Source organism: Lipophrys pholis, assembly GCF_963383615.2.
Source record: "Lipophrys pholis genome assembly, chromosome: 7".
Lineage (NCBI taxonomy): Eukaryota > Metazoa > Chordata > Actinopteri > Blenniiformes > Blenniidae > Lipophrys > Lipophrys pholis.
This window is the reverse complement of record NC_137638.1, coordinates 17,461,408-17,478,287: the sequence shown is the minus strand read 5'-3', so window position 1 is coordinate 17,478,287 and position 16,880 is coordinate 17,461,408. Positions and strand designations below refer to the sequence as shown.

General features: G+C 41.7%; 2 protein-coding genes across 3 annotated transcripts in view; both read right to left on the bottom strand.

The window, feature by feature from the left end:
• The window catches only part of smtnb (smoothelin b), a 53,670-nt gene extending 47,019 nt beyond the window's left edge, over nt 1-6,651 (bottom strand). For both annotated transcript variants that reach the window (XM_080467532.1, XM_080467533.1), the window contains exon 1: nt 6,300-6,651. In XM_080467532.1, the coding sequence (XP_080323658.1) occupies nt 6,300-6,350 (51 nt within the window). In that variant the 5' untranslated portion in view covers nt 6,351-6,651. The remainder of the gene's footprint in view (nt 1-6,299) is intronic.
• Nucleotides 6,652-7,639: 988 nt separating this feature from the next.
• On the bottom strand, nt 7,640-16,387 carry trafd1 (TRAF-type zinc finger domain containing 1). Its single transcript, XM_080467832.1, has 12 exons — nt 15,779-16,387; nt 14,481-14,530; nt 14,248-14,383; nt 13,640-13,693; nt 13,099-13,534; nt 12,004-12,285; nt 11,861-11,925; nt 11,005-11,265; nt 10,605-10,743; nt 9,657-9,867; nt 9,485-9,542; nt 7,640-8,647 (listed from the first exon to the last, which is right to left on the bottom strand). The coding sequence occupies exons 2-12, from the start codon at nt 14,513-14,515 to the stop codon at nt 8,609-8,611; spliced, it is 1,716 nt and encodes a 571-aa protein (XP_080323958.1). The 5' UTR covers nt 14,516-14,530; nt 15,779-16,387; the 3' UTR covers nt 7,640-8,608.
• Nucleotides 16,388-16,880: the final 493 nt, after the last annotated feature.

Below are 16,880 nucleotides of genomic sequence, written 5' to 3'. Positions count from 1 at the left end.
CTCTTACTTAATATCCAGCAATGGCTACATTTTAAAATTAAGTAGGCATTTTGTGGACTGTTTGACAAATTTAATTATTATTGAAAAAAAAATTTGTTTTGTTTGTGCCAAATGTGTGGATGAGCACATAAACAGAGGAGGGTCACTCACATCCTGATATATTATTGCGCAAATGTGCGCCAAAAAATAAGCAATGGAAGGTGATTACAAGCTGTCAAAACTGATTTTAATCCTTTTTTGTTTATGCATAGCATGCATAAACAAAATGTTTTTTAAGGATGAAAGACATTTGTCTGGTCTTTTAACCAACTCGGGGTTGTTGTGGGGGCTGGAGCCGCCTCCAGCTGATTATAAGGGAAGGAAGGGTACACCCTAGACAGGTCAGCAGTCCATCACAGGGCAAACAGTCACACACACTCACATTTCAAACCTATGGGCAAAGGAAATTATCCTCAAATGCATGTTTTTTGACTGAGAAATATAGTCAGAGTAGCAGGAGAAAACCCACCCATGTATGGAAAGAACACAAGTCCACATCGACAGGTTCCCGTTGTGACCGTGCAGCTTATACATTTGGTATTATCTCAAAAAGAGACATGATCCTGTACTCGGTTTGTCACACTTGCTTTCAAATTAGGCCTCCGTAAGTTGAAACCTTTACGTTTTTCTACACAGTTCACTGCCCCACAGCAGCACCGCATAGTAAACAGGCAACAAGCATGAACTATATGTAAACTTTCTCCAAAAGAAAAAAAAACACAAGCTAATGGACCCTCATAAACTAGAAGCAATGTAATCAGAGCAGCACTGTACTGACACAATTAGTACCTGCTTCTTTTATCTTAATGCCAAGTCATATTTTTCAAAGACCTTTTAAAAAGACACACTTGAATCCGAGCCTAATAAAACTCACATTCAAATGACCGCGTGTGCTAGTAAATTGTTCCACCTTTCAAAAATCACATAACCGACCCACTTTACTCCAAAAGTACAACCCACCGCACTCCGTTTTCAAACGCATAGTAAATATTTGCTCAAATAAATCCAACGTTGTATTAATCTGTGCTAAATTCACTCTGAATTACTGTCCTGCAATAACAAACCACTTAAAGGCCATCCCAAAGTTCATGGCTTTTCTCATCATTTCAGAGCCAAACTATGACAGGCTATTAATAGCAGTACCCAGTCACTAAAGTTTCCAGTTTTATCACACGCGCACACATGGGGCTTCGTATCTCTCAGTTCCCTGGCGATGCATTCGGACGTTTGCAAACGACAGGCTGAAGTCTGCAGGTGGAAGTGAACTACTATGGCCTCCTGCGGCTGTATCAGCAGAGATAAGTCGCACTGCGTCGGTTCAGAGACGCCGATCAGTCCTGGAGGTTGAAACGTCGTCAGTGCCTTTGAAACTTAATCATACGGGAAACGCTCAGTGGAAATGTGAGGCGAGTGAGTGCCTGTGAGAAATGATGACAGAGTCAGCAGAGGAAAAAAAAATATCAGGTGTGTGGTGTGAACACAATCTTTTCCGCTCCACGCCTACAAAAAAACAGCTTGTAAACGTGAGCAGAGGTCAAAGGCTGTTATGGTCATAAACGTGTAAGGTTGTTATCACGAGGAGCATAAAAAAACCTTCTTTTTATTGGCCTTAGTGCGAGTACATAAAGAAAGAGGAGCCGTGCATGCAGCAGCTTGTGTGTTTCAGTCGCTCAGTCACTTTGCAACATCTTTGAAGTACAACAAACAGTTTTTAAGGTTATTGAGGAGCCCCGAGTGACCTGCACATATAATCATATAGATTGCACGAACATGCAATTATCATGATTCTAACAATTAAATAGGCCTTTATGGAGGCGTGTCTGCACTGCGGAGATGTCTTAGAAGAATTTTCTGCATTTATTTATCCGTTGCGTCATTTTTTTTGTGTAAGGCACAATGTAATAGTACACTCAGGTGCACTATTAAATGTGCGTATTATTACATCTACAAAATGCCACAAAAACAAAAGCCATGATGAATTTTCACATCATAATCACCACCCAGTAAAGATATACTATATACAGTATCCTAACATGAAGACAGCCACAGACATGAGAGATGTACAGAATGGTAATTCTTCTGAGTTATTTCTTCCTGATGGTGGGGCTGACATTTCGAGCCCCATCTCAAGGGGGCAAAGAGGATCTGGGGACCGCCACACTGAGGGCCTACAGAACAAACCCATTCTTCCTCTCCAACTGTAGCTGTTGCGCTTGTCAATGCACAAAGAGTCCAGAGATCCATAAAGCGAAGACCCGGGAGTCCCATATATCACTGAAGCCGGACCACAGACTGAGATTGGCCTATTTTAAACATGTGTGAATGCCTCCAGTTCACCAGGGAGAGAGGACTGTCACAGGGCTGGCAGGAGTAGTTGCAAATCATTGTGGGAGACTTCCAGCGTGTGAAATCAGCCCAGCAGGCACGGCGGACAGAAATCTCTACAAGCAGCCACATCTCATCCACAAATAAGAAACTGACCCTATAAAGCAGGGGTGTCAAACACATAGCGTGCATGCCAACACTTGGCCCACTGGATGTGGAGGACATTGTGAAGAGTAAAAACTACACTGAATGTAAATGTTTTCAGAAGGTACTCTCACACGTCTCCGCAGTTGTCAAGCATAATAACTCAACTGAGATGAAACAAGACAGTGAAGTTAAATGTCGTGGAGCTTCAGCGATAATTGAACGGGAGATCAGAGAGGCGCTGCCAGATGGCAGAAAGTCTCACTCCCTGCTAAGCAGGTGAGCGTCACGAGAGCAGACTCCTGTAAACCCGACTTGTCCTGCAGGTTTGACACCCTGACTGGAAGCTGCTGCTGCTGCTGCTGCTGCATGGCAGATTCACGGGTGTGACGGCAGATAATCATCACCCTCCGAGCTGGAAATCAGCTACTACCAAGACACAATGGTTTGAGTGGTTTGCTTGGAAGGAGTGTTTCTTCGAACCCGCTCAGCAGCTTTTGTGTTTTTTCTGTGGCCATTCAGGCAGCTGACCTGCAGCAAACACCCACTCAGCTCCTCTCTCGGGGAAACTGGGCCACCAACTGGTTATTTTTTGTTGATATTCAAATAATTGCCGGAGCCAAAAGAAAAGAAAATGCTTATCCTGGTTGCCATGGAGGGGATTAAATGGGCAATATAAAAGGCAGCCGAGGCTTTGAATAGAAGTGTAGAGATGGGATTAGTGGCGTTAGAGACGCCGCCATATGACCTTCTGACTGTTTAGTTCATTAAGTACAACACGGGCTTGGAGTTTATGTTTGTTATCCAACTGTTGTTTAACAGAAGCTCCTCCACGCAGCCTCGCCGCCACTTTAATTAAGCCTGGGAATCTACAAATGTCCTGGAGTTGCAGAATAAACACCACGGCAAAAAGGTGTCATAACACACACACACACACACACACACACACACACACACACACACACACACACACACACACACACACACACACACAAAAAGATTTGAGTCCAATTTCAATCTCATGTGAATATTATCTCAGAGCAGAAAGAATGACCGAAGTTTGTTTCCTTCGTAGTTTGTTTCCACGCTCAGCGTGGAAAACCCCGACACTCGAGTCACCACAAACATCATCAGTGAAAATGTGGGATCTCTGCGACCTTACAGCCGGTGGTCACATGTGAGGGGGGAGTGAGGGATGGATGGGGGGGAGGGGGGGGGGGGGGGTATGAGGGGGAAGACGCTCACAGCTCCATGACTTCAGCACTGAGGAGACCAGGCATTTCAATTCCAGCTCCACTGAATAATGGCTGTCACATGAGGACGAAAAAAAAACCAAAAAACAAAAGGAGTGTCTGCATGATGTGGGCTTTCTGCTGCTGCTGCGGCTCTCTGCACAATGCACAATGTCAGCGTTTTAAAGCACCGAGCTCTCCACAAAACAAAGACCTCAGGTCGACTGTCGCTAGAAAAGAAATCTCAAAAAATTGAGGGAGATTCGTCAGCTCATTTCTACCGAGTCAGTTCAACCTAAAAGCAGTTTTCAGAATAACAATACGTTAGTGAGCAGCATGGCTGTGGTGGTGGGTCCTCTCAGGCCGTCACTACGAGAACTCACGTTTGTTCCCTCGCCAGAATTTGTGTGGACAGGTGGAAGTTGAATTGTGTCGAATCAATAAGTTGATGGATTGAAGTACATAACGACTGAGATTGTTTGTTTTCGCAATTCTGTTTTCATGTTTGTAATATAAGAATCACATTTAATTACAAATCTTAAGTATGTTTTCGAAAAAAAGGCTGAATTCCTGAAAATGGAAACGAGCCACAATATGTAAAATGTTTTTTTTTTTTTTAAACACAAATATCTAATCGGCCAATTAAATGGCAGCAAACCAAAGCATTTATCCAGTTCAGAGCATCAGAATGGACGATGACTTGACATTGAATGTGGCATGGGGCAGACAGGCTAAACTAAGTGTTCTATAAATACTTCATCTTAGATGCACGGCCAGGTCCAGGGTTTATAGAGTACTGCTGATGGCAGAGGAGAATAGTTTTAAGATTTAGGATAGTAAGGCAACAGTAAATCAACTTGAGTTCCATTAGAACCAGCAGGTGATCTCGACCGTGGCTTGATGTTTAGATACTCTGGTATGTTTGGCTATTTGCTTAAGAAAAAACAGACGAGAGGATCTAAACATCAAGACATGCTTTGACGCTTCTTTTTTTTTTTTTTTTTTTTTTTATTTTTACCGGTTTGAGTTGTATTTTCTCTTTCTCTCATTATTTTTGTAATTTTTTTTTTAAGAAAATAGAAGCAAAAAAATCAACATTGGAATTTAAATCAGAACATTTTTCCTAGAGTACCAGAATAGTTCTAACATAAAGTACCTTGAATATAGAACAAAAGTACTTAAAACAAGTTGTTTTTTTATTACTCTGCCTTGCAGTGTAGACCCGTCAGTCCAATGTTTGTAGAGACCACCATGTCCTTTATTCTCAGTTTGACTTAGTTTGTCTTGTCCCGTCCTTCCAACAAAACAAACTGATAAACCAAATGATCAAGGGCGGCAATACTCATTCTGAAACTCTTCTGGAGGAAAGTTTGTTTTTCCTTCCTCACTCTAACGGTGTTCTCCCGCATGTACAATGTCACGTGTGGTAAAACTTTGTCCGGTGGTGGATTTACAAGGAGAGATCGGTTGTAGATTTTGGCCCGAGGATTGCAGGCTTTGGGGAAATAATGGGTACAGTTTAAATAGTGTAAGACATAAACAATTACTTTTATATGCCGCCCGGCTCCAAAGTAAACAGCCCTTTCTTGTCAGGTTGACGGAGCCATAAAATGGTGAATCAAAATGTTATTTTTTTTTTTTAATAGTCTCCTTGAAGGGAACATTCTTAAGGAAACAGCATAATGACAGGAAAAAAGGATCATTCAAATGACCGTCTCTACGAATATAAACTGAATGATGAATGAATGTTTCCCGTGATTCAGAACCAAAGGGACATGCTGACTCATGTGCACTTGTAAATATGTCCGCATTACAGGTGTCATGATATATGGGAGACAGACGGATGCTTCACCTTCCTCCGCCTGGGGAAATAATCAAACCATGAGTAATGTGACTGTGATCCAGTGAGTGTTACAGTTTCTAGACTTGCAGTTGTACACAACGTCTCAGTTTAGTGGTTTTACAACATGGGTACAGTCATTTCTTGCTTGTAGCAGTAATCATCTTTTTTTTTTTTCCATTATTAGTTTTATCTCTGATGACAAACAGCAGCTGTTCACTAATATCATACTGCCCATTTCAAAGAATCAGTAAATGTTCACATCTCATTTACATATTTTGACATTTTTACTTAATTCTCAACAACGAATTCATTCAAAAAAATGTTAGGAATGTATATTTCTAAGAACTTCCCACTGGTAAACAATGTGGATTGCCTTTAAAGCCCACCTCTTGTGGACAATGGACAGGGAGGATTTAGTGTGCACACAAGAGTAAAAACAGCCCATAGAGAAGTGAAGGTGTGCAGGGATCACCTGTTAGGATTATCCTTCATACCACACATACTGCCTGCCTCTCAGGCACCGAATCAACGGGAAAAGACAGAGACAAAACTCAGGATCTGAGACAAAATACTACAGAATAACAGCATAGATTTACTCGAAAAAGACTTCGGTCTTCAAGCATTACTGGTCTGAACCCATTACTGTTTGGTGCATGAGAGCAGGTTGAAGTTTTAAGAGGAGAAAGTGAAACATGAGGTCTATACTGTCCACTGACCAGGGCTCGGAGAGAGGACTCGTCCAGCGAGGAATAACTCTCCACGGACATCTCGGTCTGGATGGATGCAGAGTCTCACTCGTGATGCTGCTTCGTCAACGTGTGGCACCTGCACGGCTCGTCGCGTCGGTCTCCTTCTTTCTTTCTTTCTTTCTTCTCTTCCCGTCAGTTCGCTTCTCTCTCTCGGTGAAGTTAAAACACTTGTTATTCTCTCGGAGTTAAAAGAAGTGAAGTGCCGTGTCGCTCCTGGAGAGCATATTCCGGTCGTCTCCGTGGGCAACAGCGAAAGTAGAAAGAGCAAGTCTCTCTCCCAACACGCAGACGTTGGCAGCTTTTTGAACTGAGGATTCCCACTCAAAGGTAACTCCGCCCCCGTTTCGCGTCGCAGGCCGCTCCCGGCGATCTTTCCAAGCGCGCCGCTGTGTGGGAGCACGTGAACCAGCGTCTGGGTCTGGAGGATGATTACTGCCACCGACAGTCACCGGCGACGCTTCTGGAGTTTCCCACCTCGTACTCAGACAGAGGGGTCAAACACACAGATAAAATAGGGCCACGATAGCCTTTAAATTTAAACTTTCAAAGATTGTCTCTGTTGTGGCGCAGAATATATGTGATGGAAATGTCTATGTCTTCACAAAATCAAACAATTCCTCCTAAAAATCCCTACAATCTAAATAGAAATACCTAATTTTAATACCTTCTGGTGCAAAATACAGTGAAATGGGGCATTTCCCTCCCAAACAAAACACAAATAAACAAAAAAAAAACTTACCCTCACCTCAAAGCAGTTGCATTATGAACGTTTTTATGAAATGAACCCAGCTGAAATCCCTTGGAGGTTAGATTGACAGCAACGATTGGTGATCTTTCATGGCAGCAACATTAATATCTCAGCGCTAGTCTCATTCAGTGTTGTGTCCACTACTCTTAAGAATTTCTTTTTTTTCAAAACTTGATTCATTTAAAATGTTCACAATTTGCTTGGTGGTTTAGCGAGCTGGATTGGAGCCTCTTGCAAGCAGGTTATGGCCCTAAGGACTTTATGTTCGACAGCCCTGAACTAAAAGTTCCAGTTTACCACAACATTCAAAGTTACACAAACCCAAAAAAAAAAAAAAGACTGACACTTTTTGTGAAGTATCTCTTTCAGATTATATGTGAAAACATGACAGAATACATACATACAACAAAACCAGAGAGACACAAGCTGTCACACTGTGGAAATATCAATTCAATGAAAATCAACAGAACATGCAAAATCCACACAAAGGCCAATGGAGTTAATAGGTCAGGTGAAAAGACGGTGATAAATAAACAAACCACAGCAATGAAACCATCAATGTCTTCATTAAAACATTTAATAATCACAAATGACAAAGAGCTTAAGGACAGTTATTCTAAAACAGGATTTCACCATCAAGCTGCGGCTGCCGCTCTTTACTCAGAGGTGTTGATTAGTGGAACAAAACTTGCAGACTGGACCATCCGTGATTGCCTAGCTTCAATGTATTTCTACAGTGGACCCTATGTAACTTACAAAACCATCAACCTTAAGTCCTATTCAGAGGAGCAACACACAAAACTGTTCACACTACTTAATATTAGACAGGAAATACAACTTAAATCATCAGAACACCACCAAATTCTAGATATGATAAAAAAAAAAAAAAAAGTCTAAGTATTACTGGGTCGTTACAAATGATTAAAACAAACGGTATAAAAAAGACAAATGTTAAATAATACTGTTTGTCTTTTCTTGGTCAAATATGCATAGACTGATCCAATCTGTTCCTGAAGCCCTTTTGAACAGCGCAGTCTATCAGAGGTTACGTAGAGATGCAGAAAGGAACAGAAACACTGTGAAACACCCTGAAGGTTCGGGCAAACAGGAGGGAAGACAAAAAGTCCTTGGCTGAAGTAATGAGATAAAGATTAACGTCGACAAATGCACAACGTCCAAGTCATGTGTCTGTCTCTGATGGTCTCCGTGTCGTTAATGAGCGGTTACATGACTCGCAGATAAAAGAAATCTATTTCAGAGTATGGAAATCCCAAAATCTTATAACTTAAGAGTTAAGGCTGGATGTTACACAAACATTAGAAACACGTGCTGATATAAAGCAGAGTACATAGAAATAAACCCGATTATTTAGACTTTAATAGTAAATTTCGTCAACATATGAACTGTAAGATACGAACGCTCCCACAGGCACTTATCAGATAGTTTCATTTCCCAAAAGTGTGCAAAAAGATAAACGAGAAGCAGAGTGGGAGGTTTGGTGCGTCTCTTCGTGCGGAGGTCGCGGCTCTCACTCTTCCTGCTGCTTGTCGTTCTGTTTCTTGGGAAGCTGCGGACGAAGACAAAAAAAAACAAAAAACAGCTGAAAATCTTTTTCACAAGAACACGTCATGTGGTCCTGAAGGGAAAACCATACGGAACTATTTACACTACGATGAGTCCGGGGAGGAAGATCTACTGGCAGTCAGCAAAATCAGCAGCGATTTGCTCTGAGCTTGATCTTTGTGGAGTCGCACTGCATCCAAACCTTTATTCAGATATTTTAGGACTCACTCTCGTCCTTCAAATATCTGAACTTTTGCAGAGAAAACAACTTCTCTTTTCCATCATACAAATGCACAGTAAGACTTTTGCTAAAAACCCTTTATTTCTCTTTAGTTTTTTGATGACAGTCATTTTATTTAAAGTTTTAACTTTTATCCATCTCGTCCCATGTCCAGAGCCTAAACAATACTATGAAGTTGATGTGAAGGTTTATTTAGAGAGTAGATTTTAAAAACTAAGCTACAAATTCCTTCACAGCAGTGACACAATACAATGTATTGTAAAGACAATGGGTCACTGAATAAAGACTGATTCAAAAGGATGAAGTGAAAGCGTGAGTTCAAAGACTGTCAGCCAAGCTAAACAATCACATCTTATATCTATTGTCAGTTTATGTTGAATTTAATGGTTTTGTTTCTAAAGATCTGTAGAGAATCTTTAACCGATGAAGTGAATAAGTACTTAAAACTCTGTTTTCAGTCCTTATTGGGTCTCATGGCTCAGCATTTTCTAGCGATTTCTTTTACTGTAGGAGCAGTAAAATACTAATGAAAGGTATCATTGTACCTTCTGTGAACGCACATGATTAAAGCAACAGTGTGCTCGAATATCTTGACTGTACCTTTGTTATTGGATTCCTTCTGTTTCCTTTCCCTTCTGTATTTTCTGGAAGATTAAGTCTGGTAGACAAAAAAATGAAATAGGAATGTTGTCAACACAACAGAAGAAAAAAAAAAAAAAACAGGAGGTAAAACAAAACCCGTCATTATTCAGTCATTCGTCTCTGATTTTACCCCTTGAGAGATGCGGGAGTCTCAGAGTCGTGAAAAGGTGATTGATCTCCTTCTGCTTCCCTGCTCTGCTGAGGTCTGTTTCTCACTGAAACGTCGCAGTTGGACGGCTTCCTTTGACTCGGGAGTCCAATGTAGCCCCGCGGCGTCCGCCGCAGGTTTTGTCCTGTTGAAGCTTCCCCCTCGAACCCAAAGTCCTCCTCCAAGAGGTCTGCTGCACGCGGAGGAGCAGAAACAACACGCGGAAATGAAACACAGAAACGGACGTAAAACACACAATCCACCACAATCAGATCAGTGTGAGGTTTCAAATCTTCGTGGTTTTGACTTTTGATTGAATGTTTTAGATTTAATACTTTGTTCGACTGTATTTAGCTTCATGTGAAAGTTAAATATGAAGGTTTTCCAGACAGTCCAATAGTGATAAATGGCTAAAAACTGGGCTAAGTATATTACTTACTGTGAGACAAGTGTGATAAATAGATGGATGTCAGACTGAGTCATCATTTCTTTGACTTAATGTATTACTATATATATAATTTATCATCATTCAGCCTTTTTTCTTTTTTTTTTAAACTGACCAAATATGGTCAGTAAGTCAGAAGTGGCATCACCCACTGGACGCTGTTTTACGACTTAGTTTCTTTGTTCCTTCATGAGTGTCTTCCTGCCTGTAGGACCGTCCTCAGAGCAGAATCTTGTAAAACCTCATGAATCATAATGAAAGACGAGACACAGCAGAGTGTCGGTACAGTTTCAAATAGACACAAAGCTCATCTTGTGCGGTGAGTGAGTACGATACCCAAAGGTGTAGAAATTCTGCCACACTTCCACATTTTCTGCACCAATATTGTCGGAGCATGTACTTCTGATCTGGTTGCGCTTGGCATGTAGTTATCATAATATTCATTAAAGACTTAGTTGATATCCAAATTAGATTGAATGTTTTACCTTGGTGCTTTATCCGGCTTGGAAATTCTGGAGAGCTCTGCCCAAAGGCGTCGTTAGCAGGGCTCAGGGGTTTTTTGAGGGAGGCTTTTGTGATGTTATTCATGGGGTGGGCAGTTTGAGGACGCATATCACATTTATCCTGTAATTTGGAGAAACAAAGCAGCACAAAAATGTAAACTTGGTAGTTGGTACGCGTCTTTCAACTTCCCAGTGCTTCATAGAAAATTTTACTGAAGTGATTTTAAAGAAATTTGATGAAAGGGCAGATTACACACTTGGTAAAGTGTGAATTTTCTTTGAAGAGTATTATAGATGTACTCAAACATGTACATTCTCTTTGAAAAAAAATGTATTGTTTAGCCAGTAACTTCTGCACTCATAAAACAAATCCGCGAAATACCTGATGGTGAAAGACCACTGCCTCTTCCAGAGCAACGCCACAGAATTCACAGGGTATGACTACGTCGCCCTCTAGAGGACTGGCTGGAGGACTGTAGGAGGCCGGCGACACGGAGCGAGGGAAGGTGGGGATGTTGGAGGCGAGCGTGTTGGGAAAGCTTCGCATCAGCCCTGAATCATGCCTGCCCATCCTGTCCTCTCGGGGTGGAGAAGACGGCTGCTTGCTGAAAGACGCAAACGCCGAAGCAGGACTGCATCCAGTCTGGAACAGAGAAGAGAGGAAAAAAAAAAAGCACACAAAAAGTTTTAATCTTTTATCATGTTCCTTCTAGATTAAAATCATGGGCACATGGCCAAACAGATTAGACGCGTTTGCACGTTATGTGATATGATCCCGACTCATTTTACACGGATTCATTTCTTATCCATTTGACAGTGCGGAGCCCCTGGGAGTCAGGATGGTCGTCACATGTACACTGCTTGAAAAAGGAAAAGCAGACTCCAGAACTGCAGGAGTAAAAACAAGTAAAACTCGAGTTTTCCTGAAAGATCAAAGTGAAAGTGAGAATATAACCTGAATCGAAAAAGTAAAACTAAAAACACTTAGAAATAGCAAATAAATAACAGCGAGCTGCAGTGAATGACCTGACTTGGTCAAATTAAAACAAAACAAAACAAAACACGTGAATATCCAGAGAAGAAGCCAAATAGCTTGAAACATCTTATCTTAGACATTATAAACTTTATTTTGACGGGAGGATGATAAGCAGCTTTTTTGCACCTTTCTGTTCCAGACACATTTTTTAGGCATTATGCATCTGCGATGAAGAGCGATGAGATAACAGATTCCCTCAAACCTGATGCAAAATGAGATCCTCTTCTGGGAACAGCTCTTCACAAAACTCACAAGGCAACATGGTGTCTGGAAGAACAAATTGAAAGTATCAGGAAAAGGCGAGCAGAGAACAGCGCAACGTTTTTCCAGCCAGCGCTGATTTACCCGTTTGATCGAGGTCTTGAACGGTGCTTGTGCTCGTCCCGACAGAGAAACTGGGGTAGTTGTTGTTGGGTGGAGAGAGGGGGGAGTTGGTCTTCCCAATCTTATTGTCCCAGATATCACTCCACACGTTTCCGTCGAGACCTCCGGCCATCGATTCCCCGTCGCTCTGCAGACTGAGGGCCAGCATGTAGTCGAGTCCGGAGGAATCTTCATCCAGTGTGCGTTCACTCTGCGGCCACATGCTGCTGCTGCTACTGTGAGGAAAGGCTTCCTGCGTCAGGACTGGAAAATAAGCAAATATAAAAACAGTTATGCAATCTTACCTTGCAAATGTCTGTGGCTGCAACAGTTTTCTAAATGTGCTACAGCGAGAGAAAAAAAACCCTGTTTCTATGCTCAAGATTGTAAACAGACATTTTATTTCACTTTATGTTGCCATCGGTTAGTGTCTCTAGAAATCTTTATATTAAGTGAAACATCTCCATGCAACAATGTTGATTCATTTTACTTTGTCATGTTCACAGGCAAGACTCATTTTTACAAACACTTATTCAAAGTACTCCGCGATCAATGAATGCTAATCGTTGAATTTTTCAGCCAATACAGCTGAATTCTAGTTTGTGGTCTTTGTGTCTCTGAATGTGAATCTCTTTTTGTTGAGCACCTCATCAAACCGTCGCCTAGAATCTCAGATATTTATGTGTGAACTATGAATCGAGTGTAACAGCCTCTTCCCGTGGTAATTGATGAAGTTTTTAAAAACTTTCTTCAAAATAGTCTGTTTAATTTGTGAAGTTGTACATTTTGAGAGCATAATGAGAATACATTAGTGAGAGTGAATCTAAGTAAATACATCAAGTCGCTGATGATTGAATTGAATAAACACAATATTAGTAGGCAATATACAGAATGCAGTCTTTACCCTCTATCACCACTGTCTCGATGCATCACAAAGTTCTTTCAGGAAGTTAGAAGATTTCATAGGGAATTGTAAAACGGCTGTTACAGTAAGACAATTGGATTCTTGTTCGCAGAAGCATAATCGCTCCTGATCGGCACGTTTGCTCTCTAAGAAAATGACCTTTCTGCACTTACAATGGCTGAAGGGCGCGTTGCTTGACACACTACTCCTGTTGTCTCCTGACATGTGAGGTCCTCTTGTTCCATAAACTCTGTGATCAAACAGCGGAGGAAAGGTGTGCTGGTCTGCTGCATTGACGTTGTTATTCTTCGGGCCACTTTCTTGGGTTCTCAGGGGGTTTCGGATGGAGTGGGACTCAAACCACATGCCTGGCGACTGTTGGTCTACAGGACTGCGACTCATCCTGCTGTTATTCCTCTCTTGAGGCGGTGTGAGACTCCCACACAAGACGGGGTGCACAGCCTGCTCTCTCAACATTACATTGCACTTGCAGTGTGGGCAAAGCTCTGTGCGTGTGCCACAATAATCTTCATGCTCTTTGGACTGACTGAAGACGAGCTCCAGCTCGCAATACTGGCATGGGACGAGCCGCTGAGGGCATTCGGAGCTCTGCAAGAGAGGAGAACCACAGAAAACCTTTAGATAATTTGATTTCAGAAGAGTTAACGTAGTATCTAGGATGTAAATTGGAAAAAAAAAAATAAAAAACTTTACCTGGTGGGCATTAATATGATTCTTCTCCAATTTCAAACCACATTTGCACGTAATCTGAAATGAAATGTTTTTATATTTTAGTTCTAATATGCCTCCCAAACAAACAAAAATATCATTAAATTGCTTTTCATTTCCTTGTGGACTCATTATGTGGTTTTTCATGGTGATTCATGCGTTCACACAATTTGGCTCGAGGAGACGCTTGGATACAAACCCAAAAGAACATACACACTTCCTTCAATTCACCTTGCTGTTGACAGAAGGAAGTGTAAAGTTTTTGGACGGTGAAGTTACATGTCAGATGTCAGGTCAGGCGTCAGCTAGAGATACATTAAGCCCTTTCTTGTACATCATTGGCATCAGCCTGTTAAAGATCAGTGGAACCGGCCCATAGTGGCCTGGAGGTTCTTTTGTTTGCATTAATCAAGTCACTATGGGCCTGATGGAGTACGTATGACTGCTGTATGGGAATGTTCTCGTGCAACAATTCACTTCATGTTTACAACATACACGAGTCCCTGCCATCGAGCGTGATAAATATTTAAGAAATAAACATATCATTCATTCCTGTGTCTGAGCTGTTTGAGTTATTACAGTCAGAACTGTACCTGGGTGTGCTCCTGCTGCTTGTGCTCTTGAAGGTCTGACCGGGGCACCGGCTCCTGGCACACGTCACAAAGGGCGATGTTTCTTCGGCAGTGAATCTCATGGGTGGTGAAGTTGGCCTCAGGAATGTCGTGTTTGCTGAAAGATAAAAGGGGATAATAATGAAAGGCCTGTCCTCACTAAGTATCTGAATATAAGAGTATTCCTTGAATAAATACAACTTCCTTGTACATACCAATTGCCACAGAACTGTGTGTTTTCATCTGCCATGACTTTCCCCAAAGACTGTAAGGGGAAACAAAAAGATCAAATCAGTTCATGTTTGGGATGGACAACTGCTGTAATAGTGAACATGTTTCAAGAATCATGCTTAGAGAAAAAAACAAACGATCCATCTTATATACAGCGTTATTAACCTCAATGCTACAAGGGGTTGCAGATAATCCCAGAATGAAGGCAGGATGCACTGTGGAGTGCGAACCATCATTCACTTCCATTGGCTGTATAACGAAGTATATTCTATAGATGGATGGGTGGAAGTTAAAAAATGATGTGTGTTGAGTGTTTAACAATATATCAATCAGTCCATATGTATAAGGTACTTCTAGTACATTAAAAAGCAAAAACTACTTTTTACATTAAAAGCAGAGCTATTTCAATCTCGCCACAAAACTAAGTTTAACTAGAGGTTTGCTCTTCCAGAAGGAAATACAAATTTATTCAAAAACGGAGAAAGATATAAGAAAGCACACAGCATCATCTCATGACAAAGCCACTTTGTTTTGATATTTGAATGGTTCACAACGGTTGAAGATTGCAGGAGAAGTAGCAGGGCATGGAAGAAGTCAGAATAATAATAATAATAAGAAGAAGAAAGATTTGGATCACTAATGTGTGAGTGCCTTCAGCATTCACATAATTATTCCTTTTTCACTCTACTTTACCTTGTCATTTGGCCTGGCTACATGTCGAGTGTTTTACATTCTATTTTGTTGTTTTATTATCTCTTGATTCCTGTCTTACAATGAGCCTGTATGTATACATGGACACATGAACATTAGGCACAATCACTTCTTTTGTTAATCCTTTCTGTCATGGATGAAGTTACCTACAGGTTAACCGGAAAGAATCATCTTTATGAGCAGTAATGCGTTCAGGAATGCAAGATTCATTCCGTCGTTACATCATATCATAACAATTCCAAGCATGTTCAATACTGACTTTTGGGAAATGCTGCAACACTTCTAATGGTGAACAACATGTACACACTTTAACAGACCTGATGCGTGAACACGGGTGGATTTATTAATCACACCATTCCTGGGAAGGCTTCAATCCTGGCCCATGGTTGGCGAAACTTATCGCCACCGTACAGGATTGACTGATTGTATTTCGGTTTAAAGGGGCGAGGTGAGCTTGATGTGCTGAGTTCGTGGAAAAACAGCCTCCATCCATCAATGAGCAGGTTATTTAAAAGAGGGCTAACGTTGTGTCTCGCTCGTGAAACACGGTGGCGGCAGTGTGTTCGCTCACCTTCTGTTCCCGGACAGGAGCGAACGTGAGCTGTCAACGACGAGTCCTCGGTCAGTCTCGGTCAACGAGCATCTTAAAGCGACTTTAAGCGATGTTAGCGGGGAGCTAACCGTGTAGCTTAGCACCGTGAGGCACCACGTAGACCAACTTTAACCACTCTGGAGCTGGAAAAAACAGTCAGCTAACGGGGCGTCCGGCTCGGTGATTCCCGCGGCTACATCCGCCGCACAGACCCGAAGCAACCAGCCCGACCTCGGCGACGATCAGCTGGGAATATTAGGGCAAAAAACCTACAGACGCAGCTAACTTATTTCTTGATGACAAGTCGCCAGAAAAACAGCTTATTTCCTCTTCTGGTAGTAATTTGTGCCCCGGGTGAGGACTCGTAGGGTTCCTGCGACGCTACATACCTTTCTCAACACGTCTCAAAAACAAATGACAGCATCTCACAGCTATTTTTCACATTACAGTTGCTCTCTGTCACGAATCTGATCATGGTTTAGTATTAATTAATACCCGCAGTATTGTGAAGGTTACGCGTTAGTGGATGCTGTAAGTCTAAACTCAGGGCAAAAAACCCACAGAGGCCTTCCAGATCCGCCTGTGATTGGTTGCGTGGACACGGTGCATCTTGAAAAACCTTCCTGAGTGACATCTCCCCTTTCATCTTGTACTTTTGGTCCTTCTAAGGTCTCCAGGCACAGTACAGCCAAAACAAAACCCCAGTTCATCAGGGGACAAACACAGAGACCCTTCTAGGATCAATTTAGAGTCAACAATCACCCTGAAATCAATCATCCTCTGTGACACATTGTATTTCATCGCATTATTCTCAAATTATATCGAAGGCAAAAATATAAACCACTGTCTGATATGCTCAAACTGAGCACGTCTGCCTAAATGTTAACTTATTTCTGGGGAAAAAGAGAATCAAATTCACATATACTTTGGTGGAGAAAGAGGAAGCCACCGCCCCTCCTCACCTTGATGAGGGCCAAAACAAGGTGAGATGAATGTGGCCTGAGAGATTTGCCACTGCTCCTTCAGGAAGACTGTGTTCTTCTCATTTATCAAATCCTCCACCTTCTATCCCACTTATCCT

Bases quoted from the DNA above. Each gene is read 5' to 3' on its own strand.
- trafd1 (XM_080467832.1), bottom strand. From the start codon at position 14,515: ATGGCAGATGAAAACACACAGTTCTGTGGCAATTG. The intron at 13,535-13,639 runs GTAAAGTTTTTT...CCTCTCTTGCAG, and splicing joins ATCATATTAATGCCCACCAG to AGCTCCGAATGCCCTCAGCG. The intron at 10,744-11,004 runs GTATTTCGCGGA...TCCAAATTACAG, and splicing joins CAGTGGTCTTTCACCATCAG to GATAAATGTGATATGCGTCC.